This window comes from Crotalus tigris, unplaced genomic scaffold (assembly GCF_016545835.1).
Source record: "Crotalus tigris isolate CLP2741 ecotype Arizona unplaced genomic scaffold, ASM1654583v1 scf7180000021160.8983255:1529534, whole genome shotgun sequence".
Classification (NCBI taxonomy): domain Eukaryota; kingdom Metazoa; phylum Chordata; class Lepidosauria; order Squamata; family Viperidae; genus Crotalus; species Crotalus tigris.
In genome coordinates this window covers 352,898-372,161 of record NW_024098373.1, presented here as the reverse complement: position 1 = coordinate 372,161, position 19,264 = coordinate 352,898, and the positions used below count along the sequence as shown (strand labels likewise).

General features: G+C 43.3%; 1 protein-coding gene across 1 annotated transcript; it reads left to right on the top strand.

Annotated features, from left to right (window-relative positions):
* Positions 1-3,166: 3,166 nt before the first annotated feature.
* Positions 3,167-18,541, top strand: LOC120320099. Its single transcript, XM_039369554.1, has 6 exons — positions 3,167-3,384; positions 8,102-8,290; positions 11,664-11,741; positions 13,063-13,299; positions 15,503-15,577; positions 17,282-18,541. Exons 1-5 carry the CDS (start codon positions 3,309-3,311, stop codon positions 15,547-15,549), a joined length of 627 nt encoding a protein of 208 aa, XP_039225488.1. The 5' UTR covers positions 3,167-3,308; the 3' UTR covers positions 15,550-15,577; positions 17,282-18,541.
* Positions 18,542-19,264: the final 723 nt, after the last annotated feature.

Below are 19,264 nucleotides of genomic sequence, written 5' to 3'. Positions count from 1 at the left end.
AGACAGTGTTTCCCAAACTTGACAATTTTAAGGCATGTGGACTTCAACTCCCAGAATTCCACAGCCAGCAACGCTGGCTATGGAATTCTGGGAGTTGAAGTCCTCATGCCTTAAAATTGTCAAATTTGGGAAACACTGCTATAAGATATAAAAATGCAAAAGAAAATAGTAGGAAAGATGGGGGAGGGAAAAGTGTAGGAAAAAGGGGAGAAAGAAAGAAAGAAAGAAAGAAAGAAAGAAAGAAAGAAAGAAAGAAAGAAAGAAAGAAAGAAAGAAAGAAAGAAAGAACAGGCACTGGCTTCTGACTCCCTCTGGTGCAAGCAGAATAAGATAACATCAAACCTCAACTTTTTCTTTTAACATAATATTATAATCAAGCCATTTCTGTATCAATAAACCCATCTAGTTGGTAAAACCCAAAACCAAAGTTTCATTTTTTTTTCCCACCTCAAGCACAAAGTCCAGAAGTGGTTTCCAAGTAGAAAGAAAAGTAATTGTGGTGTTGTTGTTTTTTCCTTTCATCAAAGCAGACAGTTAAGTGATCTTTGCTAACCCCATCAACTCCTGCAGCCGTTCATCCATTGTAGGAATCAAAGTATCCTTCCATTTTTGTGCATAAAGCAATCTTGCTGCCGTCAACATATATAACATAAAAGTTCCAATTTCTTTTTCCAAGTCTTTTTATATTACACTCAAAAGAAAGGTTTCCGGTTTTATCTTTATATTCACTTTGAGAATCCTCTGGATTAAGATGTGAATCCTCTTCCTTTACTTTTACATTTCCAACATTCATTTGAAATACCTTTATACAACTTATCTGGCGTTCAGTACCAAGAATATATCACCGTATATGGTTTTTCTTTGAAATTATAATTTAATGTAAATTTTTCATCCACATATTCTCCCATGGTTCAAGCGTGGCATTGTATCCCAAGTTCCTTGCCCACTGGAGTGTTTTACCTATTCATTCTCCAAATTCAAATTCAATAACAATTTATAAACTTTGGTAAGAATGCTCATGGCTATCACACAGTAGGATTTCCAATTCGTTTCTCACAAAATCAAACCCATAACTCTTTTTTGTCTGGTTTAAATCTTTCTTTCAAGGGTAGAAGCATGGGGGTCTTTTGCAAGGAGTCCACTCTTCTCATTTAGTGGCCAAAGTATTTGAGCTTTATCTGTCCTTCCAAAGAACAGCCACGGTTGATTTCCTTTCGGACCACAAGAGATTTTTCTCATACTAAAAGATGATTGGCGCAAGTGAGCCAATGAAAAGAATGGGATGAGAAGATTATCAAGCCCCAGGAGCCCTGGTGGCGCAGTGGTTAGAAGGCAGTATTGCAGTCTGACTCTGCCCACTGCCAGCAGGTCGATCCTGACAGGACTCGAGGTTGACTCAGCCTTCCATCCTTAAAATGAGGACCCAGATTGTTGGGGGTAGTATGCTGACTCTGTAAACCACTTAGAGAGGGCTGTAAAACACTGTGAAGTGGTATGTAAGTATAAGTGCTATTGCTAGTTCTGCCGACTGCCAGGAGTTCGATCCTGACCAACTCAAGGTTGACTCAGCCTTTTGTCCTTCCGAGGTTGGTAAAATGAGGACCCAGATTGTTGGGGGTAAATATGCTGACTCTGTAAACCACTTAGAGAGGGCTGTAAAACACCGTGAAGTGGTATGTAAGTATAAGTGCTATTGCTATTGCTAGCTCTGCCAACTGCCAGGAGTTCGATCCTGAGCAACTCAAGGTTGACTCAGCCTTTTGTCCTTCCGAGGTTGGTAAAATGAGGACCCAGATTGTTGGGGGTAAATATCCTGACTCTTAAACCACTTAGAGAGGGCTGTAAAGGCACTGTGAAGCGGTATATAAGTCTAAGTGCTACTGCTATTGTTAAGCCAGGACTAGCCAAGCCTTTATTAGACAGGATGGGAATTATGGGAGTTCAGAGTAATCACCCAAAGAAGACTACGGGTCTGATAGCCACCTTCTTTGATTCTGCTGGATTTCAAAGCTAGCCAGAGTATAAATTGGACGTGGGTGTGGGTATGCATAAGGAGTACAAGGTCACATGATCAAAATTTGGATGCTGGGCAACTGGCGTGTACTTATGACGGTTGCAATGATCCGCTTTTGCAACTTCTGACAAGCAGAGCCAGATTCACTTAACAGCTGTGTTACTAACTTAAGAACTGCAGTGATCCACTTAACAACGGTGGCCAGAAAGGTCGTAAAATGGGGCAAAACCCACTGTCTCACGGGAAGTGGTTTGCTCATGCAGTTGTTTTTTTTAAAAGGTTTTTATTATTTTAATTTTTTTCATACAATTCAGTAGTACTTATTCAACAAACGTGTTGCCTGAGTTTATCATTCACTAATGCAAAGGTAATTCCTACCCTTTGTTCTTTTTTCCAGCCATTGATAAAATAAGTCCCAAGTCAGTAAGTATTCTGTTCCTTCTTTTTCTTTCAACCCCAAAGCAAGTCTGTCCATTTCCGCACATTCTAGTATTTTTTTTTAATTGTTTCTTCCTCTGCTGGTATTTCTTCCTTTTTCCAGTGTTGGGTGAATATGACTCTTGCCGCTGTTATCACATGTAGAATCAAGTATATACTTTGTTTATCAATCTTTTCTGCTTTGCCCGTGCGGGCAGTAAACTTGATCAACAGAGATGGTCTTAACATCTGCTGTAGCAGCTCCTTCAGCTGGATAAATTTGGGCTCAGTTAAGGACTATTTGCATCCTAAACTGTAGTAACAGTTATGTACGGCCTGTGTTGACAGGATGAATTAAAAATGAAATGCAAACGGTAAAGGCACTATTAATGTAATTACAGTCCTTGGCGTGCCAGTTTTCCTTGGCACAGCGTTTGCCAATCTTTGCCACTGGCGCAGCAGGTAAATGAATGGACCAAACGATTGATTTGCAACTTCAGCTAGATGCCTCTTGGTTTTAGAAGGAGCTGGTACAGCGGGTGGTAAAAATTGTCCATTCTGTGGGTCAGCTGTTTCAACCGCACGGGCAAACCACTTCCTCCAAATGTAGTTCAGCCGAGACACCTTTGAAAATGCAACTTACTAGATGAGTAGGATGTGTGTGTGTGTGTGTGTGTGTGTGTGTGTGTGTGTGTGTGTCTCTTCAATTTCAATTTCTGCTCCTTCCAGGGTGGGTGCGTGAAAAGGACGTAGAGCTAGCAAGATATGATCAAACTGCTTTTTCTGCTCGGGACCTCCAGAAGAGAGACCGACAGACTCTGAAATTTGTCAGCTAAAACTCCCTTCCAAATTGATCTGAGGTGCCAGTCAAGAAGACATGAGCGGCGTTTTTCTTGAGTTTGGGCTGCTTCTGGTATGCAGCATTTTCCAATATAGTGAGGGGGCTGGAAAAGGTAAGTTCACCTGACTTGCGTTGCAATTCTCATCTGAAAAAAGATATAAGGGGAGGCAAAGCATTCTAGCAAGTCTATTTCCCATGGATGGATTTAATAACAATACTACGAAGGAGGAGGAGGAGGAGGAGGAGGAGGAGGGGAAGAAGGAGAAGGAGAAGGAGAAGGAAAAGGAAAAGGAGGAGGAGGAGGAGGAGAAGAAGAAGAAGAAGAAGAAGAAGAAGAAGAAGAAGAAGAAGAAGAAGAAGAAGAAGAAGAAGAAGAAGAAGAATAAGAAGAAGAATAAGAAGAATAAGAAGAAGAAGAAGAAGAAGAAGAAGAAGAAGAAGAAGAAGAAGAAGAAGAAGAAGAAGAAGAAGAAGAAGAAGAAGAAGAAGAAATACGAAATATCGCGACCTGGCCATTATGCATGAAACATGTAACAGTGATACCCATTGTCATCGGGGCGCTGGGAACTGCAATAACTCCAGCAATGCTACAAAAAACTGCGCTACTCAGAACATCTTACATTTTAAGGAGATACCTGGTTGATACCTAGGATGCTGGCAGCAACCCGTGTCAACCATCAGCGCCAGTCAATTTGAATGTTCAGTTGACTGAGGTTCACTTCTAATGAATGATGATGATGATGATGATGATGATGACAACAACAACAATAATGTTGGAAGGACCTTGGAGGTCATCTAATCCAACCCCCTGTTCAGGCAGGAAACCCTATACTATTTCAGACAAATGGCTGTCCAGTCTCTTCTTAAAAACTTCCAGTCTTGGAACATTCAACGCTTCTGGAGGCAGGTTGTTCCACTGGTTAATTGCTCTAACTGTCAGGAAGTTTCTCCTTAGTTCTATCTAGGTTGTCTCTGAATGTGCCTGTGAATGAAATGAAAAAGCTTAAGGAGATTTTTTTTTTTTTGCAGATCACTTTGGGGGATGTTGTAGTTGGCAAGACGGGAGAGTGTTTGTGTGTCTTGTGAGAAGGCAAATCAGGTGCAGCTTGGCATTCTCCACCTGCCAATGTTGTTTCCACAAACTGGAATCCTATTTTGTGGTCTAATTGTCACTTGAGAACCTTTTTTTAGTTGACAGAGAGATGATTAATAAGTTTGTCACATTCTCGATGGGGAATCTACTGCTGAACTGCCATTTCCAGCAGTGTCAGCCAGTATGTCTTGTGCTGAGGGAGTGCTGGGAATTGCAGTTCACAAATAACTGGCAGATCAGACTTACTCCATTCGTGAAAATGAGAAAGAATGAGAAACGTAAAGTCAGCCGCAAGGTAAATTCAACTTTGGTGACTGCATTCACAATCTAAAAATGATGTTGATCTCTAGAAAAAAAGTGCAGAAAAGACCAACAAATCTGATAAGGAAACTGGAGGCTAAAACATATGAAGAACGGTTGAAGGAATTGGGTAGTGAAAAGAAAGACGAGGGGGGACAGGATAGCAATCTTCCAATATCTGAGGGGCCGCCACAAAGGAGAGGGCGGTCAACTTAGTTCCCAAAACACCAAAAGGCAAGACAAGAAACAATGGATGGAAACTAATCAAGGAGAGAAGCAAGGCCACACTTGGAATACTGCCTCCAGTTTTGGTCACCACGATGTAAAAAAGATGTTGAGACTCTAGAAAGAGTACAGAGAAGAGCAACAAAGATGATCAGGGGACTGGAGGCTAAAACATATAAGAAACGGTTGCTGGAATTGGGTATGTCTAGTTTAACGAAGAGAAGGACGAGGGGGGGACATGATAGCAGTCTTCCAGTATCCCAGGGGCTGCCCCAAAGAAGAGGGAGTCAAGCTATTCTCCAAAGCATCTGAGGGCAGGACAAGAAGCAACGGATGGAAACTCATCAAGGAGAGAAGCAACCCAGAACTAAGGAGAAACTTCCTGACAGTTAGAACAATTAACCAGTGGAACAACCTGCCTCCAGAAGCGGTGAATGCTCCAACACTGGAAGTTTTTAAGAAGAAACTGGACAGCCATTTGTCCAAAATGGTATAGGGTTTCCTGCCTGAGCAGGGGGTTGGACTAGATGACCTCAAGGTCCCTTCCAACTTTATCATTATTATTATTATCAGTGGAATGACTTGCCTCCAGAAGTTGTGGGTGCTCCATCACTGGAGGTTTTTAAGAAGAGACTGGACAACCATTTATCTGAAATGGTATAGGGCAGTGTTTCTCAACCTTGACAATTTTAAGGCATGTGGACTTCAACTCCCAGAATTCCACAGCCAGCATTGCTGGCTGTGGAATTCTGGGAGTTGAAGTCCACATGTCTTAAAATTGTCAAGGTTGAGAAACACTGGTATAGGGTCTCCTGCTTGAGCAGGAATTAGACTAGTAGACCTCTCAGATCCCTTCCAACTCTGTTATTCTCTTCTGTTCTATCCAGGAACTTTTTCACATCAATATTAGGGAGTGCATTTCTTTTATTCCTGGATGTTTTTTCTTAAAAAAAAACCCTATCCTTTCCAACCAACAATCTTTGGGAGTTCTGGAGATCTTTAATGTATTTTTGCAGGACAAACGGGGAACCCAAGCAAACCCCTCAGTTGCAGAAGGAGGAAACACACATCTGATTAACAACAAGTTTCTATCAGCCCCCTACAGACCAGAAAAATAGATTTCCAGAGTTTTGTTAACCAGAAATATTGAAAAAGGAAAAGCGAATTAGATTACAAAATTAAAGACAAAAACTTTCCTAGTTTTCTTTCTACCTGGAAATAGTTTCTGGACTTTTTTTTTTTTTTTTTAACCTCTTCTTCCCCCCTTTAACTTCTCTGATTTTCCTTTCTGATTTGTATTTTCACTTATGACGAACTTTAATTGTTTATTTTTTAAAATGAAATCACCAAGGAGGGAATCAAGGGATTCTTAACTTCATTATGAAGTCAGGAGACCTGCAAGGCTTGCGATAGGAGTCTATCGCAAGGCATGTTTTTCCATTTTTGTTCACAGCGATAACTTTGGGTGAAAGAGCAGGGGCTGAAAGTAAAACCTGGATGACAAGACTGCAAGTTACGGAGCAGATAAAATGTGGTTCCCTCAAGCAGCTGCTTCAAAGAAATTGTTTGAAGTCTTGAGAGAAATGCGGCTGACTTTGATGGAAAGTGAGAGTTTTTTTTACTCACATGTTGGGTTTCACTTGAAGATCGTTTTTTTTCATTTTACCCTCTTTGACTAAATATTTTTTTTTGTTCTTGTTCAATAAAGCCAACCAGCAGAAATCATTATAAATGGGGGAAGAACCTGTAACATTGACATTAAAACAAAAAACAAAAACAGGTCTACTGCCTTTCAGAAATATGGACTTTTTCTACCCTTTTGAATTTCTAACGATACATTTCAGCTTGAAAAAGGCCACCTGAATCCTTCAGGAGAGTTTCTGCAGCAGAGAATTTATTAGGGACTGGAAACCCCTTCTGGACTTTTTGCTGAAAAAAGTAAAAAAAAGTAAATGTGATTTATGGGTTTGATGATTAGAATAAAATGTCACACTTATAAGGAAAGAAAGAAAGAAAGAAAGAAAGAAAGAAAGAAAGAAAGAAAGAAAGAAAGAAAGAAAGAAAGAAAGAGGAAGGGAAGGGAAAGGAAAGGAAAGGAAGGAAGGAAGGAAGGAAGGAAGGAAGGAAGGAAGGAAGGAAGGAAGGAAGGAAGGAAGGAAGGAAGGAAGGAAGGAAGACAAAACAGAAGGCCTATGAAGATATTTAGGGTGTTTTTCCTATATTTCTATGGGCAGTAGGAAGGAAAAATGCAATCTTATACAAAGTTCCCTGTATATCACTGTTTGCAATCTTCCTGAGCTTTCCTTTTCTTATACAAAAATGTCAAAAACTCGATGACCAAAAAAAGAGAGAAAAAAGTGATAAAGTACAGGTAGTCCTCGACTTACAACAGTTCGCTTAGTGACTGTTTGAAGTTACAATGGCACCGAAAAAAATGCCCCCCAAGCCACAGCTGAGCAAGACACCTGCCTGCCCACCCGGCCGCGCTCTTCCTCCTGTCCGAGGTTTTCATTGTTGTGAGCATTTCGTTGAGGATTGGCAACGGGGGTGGGGTGGGGTGGGTATTTGGTTTTTATTCCCCCCCCATCTGCTGGGTGGTTGCAGCAGGTTTTGGTCCCTTCACATGACCCTGGGACACTGTGACCGTCATAAATATGAATCGGTTGCCAAGCATCTGAATGTCAATCACAAGACCCTGCAGAGGCTGCAACATTCCAGCTGATCGGCGCTTCTTCTGGGCTCAGCGGAAGCGCCAGGATAAGCGCTGAACCCTAGCTGGAGCCTGGCGCTGATCCTGGGGCTTCCGCTGAGCCCCGACAGCCCTGCAGCTCCAGCCATCTCTCGCTCAGGCTTATGCGGTGCTGCCACCGGTTCAGCTCATTCCCCTCCCCTGCTACCACTTTTCTAGGATGGTCATGTACCACTGCATGTATCAATGTACCATAGGTGGTACCCGTACCACTGGTTGAAAAGCCTTGGTCTAGGACAGGGGTAGGCAACCTCGGCTCTTTGATGACTCGTGGACTTCAGCTCCCAGAATTCCTGAGTCAGCATAGCTGACTCAGGAATTCTGGGAGTTGAAGTCCACGAGTCATCCAAGAGCCAAGGTTGCCTACCCCTGGTCTAGGAGAATGCAACGGATCCCATCCAACTTGGCTTGCGGCTGGGATGATCAAACAGCACCGTGTTTATCGTTTCTCTTCCTTTGCAGATCAATGCCCTGATCCTGATACAGCTAAATTTGCAGAGTATTACACGGATCAGTATGTTGTGGGTACTTCGGCTCGCTACATATGTGATGAAGGCTACAAGAGACAAGCAGGAAAAAGTAACATTATTAAATGCACAAACATATCTGGAATCGCTCAGTGGAAGTCCACTCACCAACCCATCTGCCTAGGTAAGAGGTGGATTGCTGGGAAGCCTTTGGGAAGCCTGATGGATACAGGTGGTCTTCACCTTACGATCTCAATGGAGCCTAACATTTTCCATAGCTAAGCAAGGCGGTTGCCAAATGACTTTTGCCCCTTTTTTGACCTTACTTGCCAAAGTTGGAGTAGAATAACACAGTTGGAAGGGACCTTGGAGGTCTTCTAGTCCAACCTTCATTGATACCATTGACCTGATACCATTTCCCATTTCAGACAAATCGCTGTCCAGTCTCTTCTTGAAAACTTCCAGTGTTGGAGCACCCACAACTTGACTATCTGTCTGTCTGTCTGTCTGTCTGTCTGTCTATCTATCTATCTATCTATCTATCTATCTATCTATTTATCTATCTATCTATCTATCTATCTATCATCTATCCATCCATCCGTCTGTCTGTCTATCTATCTATCTATCTATCTATCTATCTATCTATCTATCTATCATCTATCTATCTATCATCCATCCATCCATCCATCCATCTATCTATCTATCCATCCATCCAACTATCTATCTATCTATCTATCTATCTATCTATCTATCTATCTATCTATCTAACATCTATCTGTCTGTCTGTCCGTCTATCTATCTATCTATCTATCTATCTATCTATCTATCTATCTATCATCCATCCATCCATCTATCCATCCATCCAGCTATCTATCTATTTATCTATCTATCTATCTATCTATCTATCTATCTATCATCCATCCATCCATCCATCCATCTATCTATCCATCCATCCAACCAACTATCTATCTATCTATCTATCTATCTATCTATCTATCTATCTATCTATCTAACATCTATCTGTCTGTCCGTATATCTATCTATCTATCTATCTATCTATCTATCCATCCATCCATCCATCCATCCATCCATCCATCCATCTATCTATCTATCTATCTATCTATCTATCTATCTATCTATCTATCTATCTATCTATCTATCATCTATCTATCATCTTCAATCAATTTAATCATAATGGAGCTGGAAGGGACCTTGGAGATCTTCTAGTCTCACCCCCTGCTCAGACAGAAAACCCTATACCATTTCAGACTATACCCTACCATCTCTTCTTAAGAACGTCCAGTGTTGGAGCATTCACAACATCTGGAGGCAAGTTGTTCCACCGATCAATTGTTCTAACTGTCAGGAAATTTCTCCTTAAGTGAATTACTGCAGTGCTTAAACGAATCATGCACTATTGGGCTCTTATTGATCAAGCATTATTTCTTCCCTTGCATGCACAAAGTCGTGAAACTGAGAAAGATCTGTGCAAAAAAAAAAAAAAAAGTGCCTGTTTTGATAAATATATCTATCTATCTGCAAAACCGTAGCTTTTATCTGGCTCCCCTCCTTAAAAATTCTGAAAAGCCTGGGGCAGCTTGGCGAAAGAAAAGCAACACACCAAAATGTGGTTTATGCTAACGTGGACCAACGTAGGTGGTGGAACATTTTTTTTTCTGCCTTTCCCCAAACCACTGAACATGCTTCAGTGAGACCCTTGCTCAGCAGTGGGATTCAAATATGGGAACAACCGGTTCTCTGTATGGATGCCGCTTCCGGAAGTCCATTCTGGGCCTGGGCAACAAAAAAATTAGTTACCGGTTCTGCCAAAGTGGTACAAACTGGCTGAGTCCCACCACTGCCCTCGCTGCTCTTTATCAGACAATCATGAAGCTGATATCATTGCTGTAGGAAGAAGGTTGTGGTTAACTTACACTGTCTCCAGGAAGCATGTGTGTGTGTGTGTGTGTGTGCTGTTGCAGGGAGTTATGGCAACTTCAGCTGCGCAGTTTCCCACCACAGTTACTGGCTACTGACTCCATTCCACGGTGTCTTGCTTTTTTCTATACCTTTGTCCCCGTCCCTTTAATCTGATTGGTCCCCGTCCCTTTAATCCAGTGGTTCTCAACCTTTTTAATGCCGCGACCCCCAACCGGTCGTAAGTCGAGGACTACTCAACGGGTGCAGCACCGTTTGCAGACTGGGACTTTTGGCGGGCTCAGCAGGGCAGAGACAGCCTGGACAATTCCTATTGGCTTTTGAAAGCCAATAGAATTAGACTCTATTCAAGAGAGTCTATTCTATTGGCTTTCAAAAGCCAATAGAATAAAAGGGAGTAGCACAGCTAAGGAAAAGGGGGAAAAATGGCGGACTGCGTTGTTTGGCGACCCCCGTTAAATGGTCGTTCGACCCCAAATGGGGTCCTGACCCACAGGCTGAGAACCACTGACCTAAGGCTAGATTTGGCTATCAGACGGCCATCTTGATTTTTTTTTTACCGCCTTCCTCCCTGAGGACCACCTTCCTCTCATCTCCTCCTATCTTCACCCGAGTTTTCTATCTCCTCCCATCTTCACTCAAGCTTTCTATCTCCTCCCAACTTCACCCAAGCTTTCTATCTCCTCCCATCTTCATCCAAGCTTTCTTTCTCCTCCCATCTTCATCCAAGCTTTCTATCTCCTCCCATCTTCACCCAAGCTTTCTATCTCCTCCCATCTTCATCCAAGCTTTCTTTCTCTTCCCATCTTCATCCAAGCTTTCTTTCTCCTCCCATCTTCACCCAAGCTTTCTATCTCCTCCCATCTTCATCCAAGCTTTCTATCTCCTCCCATCTTCATCCAAGCTTTCTTTCTCCTCCCATCTTCACCCAAGCTTTCTATCTCCTCCCATCTTCACCCAAACTTTCTATCTCCTCCCAACTTCATCCAAGCTTTCTTTCTCCTCCCATCTTCATCCAAACTTTCTATCTCCTCCCATCTTCATCCAAGCTTTCTTTCTCCTCCCATCTTCATCCAAGCTTTCTATCTCCTCCCATCTTCACCCAAGCTTTCTATCTCCTCCCATCTTCACCCAAACTTTCTATCTCCTCCCATCTTCATCCAAGCTTTCTTTCTCCTCCCATCTTCACCCAAGCTTTCTATCTCCTCCCAACTTCACCCAAGCTTTCTATCTCCTCCCATCTTCATCCAAGCTTTCTTTCTCCTCCCATCTTCACCCAAGCTTTCTATCTCCTCCCATCTTCATCCAAGCTTTCTTTCTCCTCCCATCTTCACCCAAACTTTCTATCTCCTCCCATCTTCATCCAAGCTTTCTTTCTCTTCCCAACTTCACCCAAGCTTTCTATCTCCTCCCAACTTCACCCAAGCTTTCTATCTCCTCTCATCTTCATCCAAGCTTTCTATCTCCTCCCAACTTCATCCAAGCTTTCTATCTCCTCCCATCTTCATCTAAACTCGGAAACTACAATCTAGAGAATCTGATTGTATCTCTCTAGCATGTTTGTTTTCCTTAGTAGAATTTCTGCAAAATTGACCCCAAATTGGTTGATCTTCCTTCAGGGCCGTCTCCTACTGAAAAATGGGAGAAGAGTTCCAGTGGGCCCCAACTCAGCACCAGCACCCCAACAGTCATGGAAGGTAATGAGGAAGGGTGGAAAACATGCCACACTTAGACTATCCAAGATATAATATATTAAGTTTGAAAGTTATCACTTTGTTGTTAGTTGCCAAGTCGTGTTCGACCCATCGCGACCCCATGGACCACGTTCCTCCAGGCCTTCCTGTCCTCTACCATCTTCTGGAGTCCATTGAAGCTCACGCCTACTGCTTCAGTGACTGCATCCAGCCACCTCATTCTCTGTCGTCCCCTTCTTCTCTTGCCCTCCATCTTTCCCAGCATCAGGCTCTTCTCCAGTGAGTCCTTCCTTCTCATTAGGTGGCCAAAGTACTTGAGTTTCAACTTCAGGATCTGGCCTTCTAGAGAGCAGTCAGGGTTGATCTCCTCTAGGACTGACCGGTTGGATCGCCTTGCAGTCCAGGGGACTCACAGGAGTCTTCTCCAGCACCATTGTTCAAAGGCCTCAACAGATGATAGATAGATAGATAGATAGATAGATAGATAGATAGATAGATAGATAGATAGATAGATAGATAGATGTTGTTAGTTGCGAAATCGTGTCTGACCCATTGCGACCCCATGGACAATATTCCTCCAGGCCTTCCTGTCCTCTGCCATCTTCTCGAGTCCATTGAAGCTCATGCCTACTGCTTCAGTGACTCCCTCCAGCCACCTCATTCTCTGTCATCCCATTCTTCTCTTGCCCTCCATCTTTCCCAGCATGAGGCTCTTCTCCAGTGAGTCCTTCCTTCTCATTAGGTGGCCAAAGGACTTGAATTTCAATTTCAGGATCTGGCCTTCTAAAGAGCAGTCAGGGTTGATCTCCAGGACTGATTGGTTTGATCGCCTTGCAGTCCAGAGGACTCACAGGAATTATCACTTTAGTCTGGAACAATTCTGTCTATTGGGTGTAAAAAAATAAAGAACCATCTCTGGTCTTAGAATTGACATTTGTGGTTGTTGGAAAATAGGTCATTGTGCTGTAATGTGGGTGATGGCTTGGTGAATGTGACAAGAACATTTTGTAAAGTAGGCATTAGCATGCTATGTCTTCACAACAAACTGGATGTATTCTGCTCAACCTTTATGATTCCAATCAGCTTCCCCTTAGTTTTATTGTCCCTCAATCAATCCTGCTGTCTGTAAATCAGCCTGTTAATTACCCAGTTGAGTAATTTTACTACCTCACCAATCTCTCTAAGGACGGTGAGTCAGTAAATACATCGATGCTGCTGTGACTGTCATGTTTAGCCACCGGCTAAATTCTGATGAATTTAGGTTTGTCAGTGTTTGCGAAGGATGTTCTCTGATTTTTCTCTTTGCCCCCCCCCATCCCCACAGGATATTGCGGAGTTCCCGCCCCATACAAGCACGCCACTGTTAAAGTGATAAAATACAAAGTGGGACAAAAACTGAGCTATAAATGCTTGAATGAATCTCAAGCACAGGCTCCTATCACTGGCATTATTAGGTGTGAGGAGTCAAGTGGCGTTGCGCTCTGGACCGGCTTAAATCCACCATGCACCAATGATGAAGCCGTACCTCCATCACAGTCACAGAAGCAATACCTCGATCCAGGTAAGAAGGGCCGTGCCAGGTGTTTGCGCCATCCTTTAGTCCTGATGATTGGAAAAGAAAAGACCGCCTACTACCTCATAGTTCCCTTCGTCCGGTTAGATCCCACAGGCTGGGCCTCCTTTAGGTCCCGTCGGCCCAGCAGTGCCATTTGGCGGGGCCGTGGGGGAGGGCCTTCTCTGTGATGGCACCCACATCTTGGAACCAGCTCCCCCCGGAGATTAGGACCGCTCCCACCCTGTTGGTTTTCTGTAAGTTGCTTAAGACCTGGCTTTTCCGGCAGGCCTGGGGTTTATTTATTTATTTATTTATTTATTTATTTATGAGACTTATATACCGCTTTAATTGCAAGCACTCTCTAAGCGGTGTACACCAGTAAGCAATGTATATATATATATATATATATATATATATATATATATATATATATATATATATATTTACATTGCCCCCAACAATCTTGGTCCTCATTTTACCTACCCCGGAAGGATGGAAGGCTGAGTCAACCTTGAGCCGGTGAGATTTGAACCGCTGACCTGCTGAACACAGTCAGCTAAAGTGGCCTGCAGTACTGCACTCTAACTGCTGCACCACCTTTATAAAACCTGACCCCTGGATGACTGTTCTTGTACTGTTTGTTTTGTTATGTTTTATGTGTTTTTACTGTTAGCCGCCCAGAGTCCTCCGGGAGTGGGGGTGGCTTATAAATTTTAAAAATAAAATAAAAATAAAATAAATAAATAAATTTTTGCTGGCGAAGTGGGGAGATGGGAAGCGATAATACCTGTGGCACAGTTAGCCTTCAGTTTGGTACCACCAATTACTATCTCAGCTTTTGGGAGCAATTTCATACAGGGGCTTCTAGCCTAGGGGTCCCCAATCTTCGCAATTTTAGGACTTGTGGACTTCAGCTCCCAGAATTCCCCAGCCAGCATGGCTGGCTGGGGAATTCTGGGAGTTGAAGTCCACAAGTCTTAAAAGTTGACAAGATTGGGGACCCGGGTTCTAGCCAATAAAGTAGTAGGCTAGCATTGAGGGGGCCACTAGACCCCATCTGCTTAATTAAAACTATATTTTGAAATGACACTAATCCTGATGAATGGAGGTAGAGAAATTGGAAAGGAAACTTTCTTTCTTTGTTTGTTTATAGCCCATATTTATTATTTTTATACACAATTCAAGGAAGCGATCTTCCCTAACACTCCTTCTTCCGCCCATTTTCCCCACAACGGCAACCTTGGGAGGTGGGTTGGGTTAAAAGAGAGAGAGAGAGAGAGACTGGCCCAAAGTCACCCAGCCGGCTTTCGTGCCTAAGGCAGAACTAGAACTTACAGTCTCCCGGTGATCGGCCAAAGGCACCCAGCTGGCTTTTGTGCCTAAAGCAGAATTAGAACTCACAGTCTCCTGGCGATTGGTCCAAAGTCACCCAGCCGGCTTTCATGCCTAAAGCAGAACTAGAACTCACAGTCTCCCGGTGATTGGCCCAAAGTCACCCAACTGGCTTTTGTGCCTAAGGCAGAACTAGAACTCACAGTCTCCCGGTGATTGGCCCAAATTCACCCAGACGGCTTTTGTGCCTAAGGCAGAACTAGAACTCACGGTCTCCTGGTGATTGGCCCAAAGTCACCCAGCCGGCTTTCGTGCCGAAGGCGGAACTAGAACTCACAGTCTCCTGGCGATTGGCCCAACGTCACCCAGCCAGCTTTCCTGCCTAAGGCGGAACTAGAACTCACCATCTCTTGGTGATTGGTCCAAAGTCACCCAGCCAGCTTTCATGCCTAAAGCAGAACTAGAACTCACAGTCTCCCGGTGATTGGCCCAAAGTCACCCAACTGGCTTTTGTGCCTAAGGCAGAACTGGAATTCACCATCACCTGGTGATTGGCCCAAATTCACCCAGACGGCTTTTGTGCCTAAGGCAGAACTAGAACTCACAGTCTCTTGGTGATTGACCCAAAGTCATCCAGCCGGCTTTCGTGCCTAAGGCAGAACTAGAACTCACAGTCTCCTGTGATTGGCCCAAAGTCACCCAGCCAGCTTTCGTGCCTAAGGCAGAACTAGAACTCACAGTCTCTGGGTTTGTAGCCTGGTGTCTTCACCACCAAAGTACAGTTACTCCCTTATAGAGATATTGAATCAGTGGGAAGTGACGGCTTCATTTAGCTACCACGAAATTCATGACTTCCTTTTTTCCGCTCCTCTCTTAGCTCCTTTATTCGTTATGATTGCAGTGACAATGGTCTTCGTTTTATAAAGGTTGCTTACCAGTGGAAGGAACTAAGGTAAATTTCCCCTCTCATTCCTAACGGGGAGAAGGTCTCTGGGAGTTCCCTATTTTTTTGGGCATGAACTCATGGAAGGCTTAGAAGCACTTTGCATGATTAGTCTTCTGTTGTGTATAAGTGGCAAATCTAGACAGCATAAAAAGCAGAGACGTCACCCTGCCAACAAAAGTACGTATAGTCCAGGCCATGGTTTTCCCAGTTGCAATGTATGGCTGTGAAAGTTGGACCATAAGAAAGGCTGAGCGCAAAAGAATTGAGGCCTTTGAACTCTGGGGCTGGAGAAGACTCCTGCGAGTCCCTTGGACTGCAGGGCGATCCAACCGGTCAGTCCTGGAGGAGATCAACCCTGACTGCTCTTTAGAAGGCCAAATCCTGAAGTTGAACCTCAAGTCCTTTGGCCACCTAATGAGAAGGAAGGACTCACTGGAGAAGAGCCTGATGCTGGGAAAGATGGAGGGCAAGAGAAGAAGGGGACGACAGAGAAGGAGGTGGCTGGATGGATGGAGTCACTGAAGCGGTAGGCGTGAGCTTAAATGGACTCCAGAAGATGGTAGAGGACAGGAAGGCCTGGAGGAATGTTGTCCATGGGATCGCGATGGGTCAGACAAGACTTCGCAACTAACAACAAGTGCATAAGTGTACAAACTGAGCACAAAGATGAACACAGTGCAGAACTTCAGATTCCAAAAGGAGCACATGGGATCCTAGTTTTATGTCTGGCAAGCTACCATGGCGATTCCCCGCCCAGCCCGTGGGAGCCTCTTTGGCTGATCAAATGTAGATCAAAGCACTGCACAAACAAATCACAATCAATGGCCTGTTAAAACAATTAACCGGTGGAACGACTTGCCTCCAGAAGTGGCAGGTGCTCCAACACTGGAGATTTCAAGAAGAGATTGGAGAGCCATTTGTCTGAAATGGTGTAATGTCTCCTGCTTGAGCAGGGGGCTGGACTAGAAGACCACCAAGGTCCCTTCCCACTCTGTTATTCTGTTATTCCGTTAAATGTACCGCTTTCTGGGACTGTGTATATACCATAGTACCAAGCCTGTGATTTTAGGGGTTAGTAATCAGGATCAGCCTTCCCTGACTTAGCTGAATTGGACCTAGCAGATTTCCTGGGGTTTGGATCAATTTGGCTGGGAAACAGGGGAGCTGAAGTCCAAGATAGGCTGGGAAACCATGATCTAATTGGGCAAATCAGTAGAAAGGCTATGATATACAGGTAGTCCTTGACCTACAGCAATAATTGAGGCTGGAATTATGATCGTAGGTTATTACAGTTGTAAATCAAAGCATCCTTTGATTCCAACATTTCTTGTGGCCGTGGTGAAGAAAAGCTAACATTGTTAATCAGATTTTCCCTAATGGGTGTTTATTTTTTTGCTGGAAACTAGAAGTAGATCCTGGAAACTGATTTTAAAAAATGTTGCAAATTGCAGTCCTGTGACAGTGGCATCCTGAAATGGCCGTAAAGGTGAACCAGTTGCCAAGTACTCAAAATGCAATCATGAGACCCCAGGGAGACAGTCACTGTAACTTCAAAAATGGGTCATAAGTAACTCTGGGGAGGCCTATTGTAACTCTGAACAGTCATTAAGCGACTAGTTGTAAGTCGAGGACTGCCTGCTACTAGTACTTTAAAACTATCACCCTGAAGGCAGGCAATTTTAAATTCTGTATTTTATTATGTTTCTACAGGCACAAGATAGTTCCCGGGGAAGATGCTTATCCAATGTAATACCGTAATTCCGTTCTATAGAAGGAGAACAGGAACAGAAATGGATCAGCTAGAACACGGGTGTCACCTATACAGATGACCTGAAATGAGATTTCATCACCTGCTTAATTGTTACTGGTTAACCCACTTTCTCAGTTTATACATTAAACCTAGGATTAACTAAATAGGCCGTGTTTGTATAACAAACCACCAAAAAACCTAACCTAGTTTAAAGCTAATTAGGCTTAGATTGTTCAAACAATGAAGCCAGTGAAATTTTAACTAAGCTGGTAGAATGTGTTATAGAAACCCTGGCAATGGGTTTCCAAAACTTTCCGGGAAACCATATTTGCTACCTACCATTGGATGTAAACCAGCTTTGCAGGGTCTTTTCAGGAATGGCCCCCAACCATCTCATTTCCTAGAGAGGAAATTGCTTGCTTTCCCACAGACTCTGGGATATTAGGAGGACTTCTCCAGAAGAGTTTCCAGTGGCCCAGATTCTTCACCAAGCTCCTTTGTTATTTTTTTCCTTCTCTTTTTTCTATGATTATCTTTATCCTTGCTTTATAGATGCAGGGTTTCGTTTAAACAGTTTTGTCCATTCAGATGACCAACCAACATCATTGAAAGACTGACTGGCTGTTTAAAGCAAAGATCGGAGTCTCTGTCTTCCTTTTGGTGAGAATAAATGGAAGTGTAGCCAACATTGAAGCTATGGAACTATCAGCATGGATTATTGCAAGGAGTAACCATTGCGGTGGAACGTAGCCTGGATTCCCAGGAGGGAGGGGTTGCATTTCAAAGGACTAAGAGACAGAGAAGTTTAGATAGTTCAGCTGGCAATTCTCGGAGTATATCGTTAGTGATGTAAATAGTTGCTTTAGTTTGGCAATTATAGTTTAATTTAGCTTAAATTTGGATGTCTGTCTATAGGTGAGGAATAATAAAAGAAACGACTTAGAAATAACTCCATGTGTCTTTCTTGGTTCTTCATGTCAAATATTAACTTTATATTAAACTATATAGTTCCAGTTCTGAGACATCTCTGTAAAAGAATTGTTCTTTTCCTAACTGACAAACATAGTAAAAAAAAAAATACATCATTCAGAGTCTGAGGACTCAAACATACCTTCTTTGCTTTTGTGGGAAGTCAGCCCCCCCCCCGAGAAGGAAATATTAAAAAGGCAGAAAAATATATTTTCTCAAAGGATCTTAAAGAGGCAGAAAAGCATGCCCAGTTTTCTTAATAGCCCCAAGTCTCCCTCCTCCAAGCAGAAACCAGCCCTATAGAGATGCAGATGTAACTCCAGGGAACTAGGAGATTAAGAAGACAAAGACCTAAAATCGACATACCCCATCCAAACTCTAAGAGTCATCAGCCCCAGGGAAGCAGGATATGACCTTTGGATATAATAAGATTGACCCATCACCATCAGAATACCAGAAAGGCACACTCAGACTCAGGTCAAAGTTCATGCCACAGGAACAACTCCGAACAAAAGGCTCCAGAGGGTATAAAAACCTACTTCCTACATGTGCTCAGCCCTTTTTCCACTTCTCTTGCTGCCAGAACCATCTTCCTGTCTAGCTCTCCTCTCCAATAAACTACAAACCTTCTTCCCAAAGCAGTTGCCATGTTTATTCCCAGCTTGGATGAACCAGGATGAAGACTTTACTTCCAACACTTTCAAGAATGGTACTCCTAACAGAAGATGCGTTGACCAGCCCCAAACATTGGATAAATTACAGTGGATAAATTACAGCGGCTCTATCAATTCTGCCTTGGTTGGGGAGGGAGGGAGAGAGGGAGGGGGTGTCTGCCAATGGGATTTGAGGAAGGAAGATCATCCTGTCATTCTTTGCAAGGGGGTCCCCTCCCTCTCCTTCTCCCTCCCTGTCCTCTCTTCTATCTCACTCTTACGTTCTTTTGCTGCTGTTCTTCCTCTTCTTCCTTTAGTAAA

What these genes read in the sequence shown, in the direction of transcription:
- LOC120320099 (XM_039369554.1), top strand. Translation starts at nt 3,309, where the DNA reads ATGAGCGGCGTTTTTCTTGAGTTTGGGCTGCTTCTGGTATGCAGCATT. An exon ending in TCACCAACCCATCTGCCTAG is followed by an intron (nt 8,291 to 11,663) that starts GTAAGAGGTGGA and finishes ATCTTCCTTCAG; the next exon opens with GGCCGTCTCCTACTGAAAAA. An exon ending in CACCCCAACAGTCATGGAAG is followed by an intron (nt 11,742 to 13,062) that starts GTAATGAGGAAG and finishes CCATCCCCACAG; the next exon opens with GATATTGCGGAGTTCCCGCC.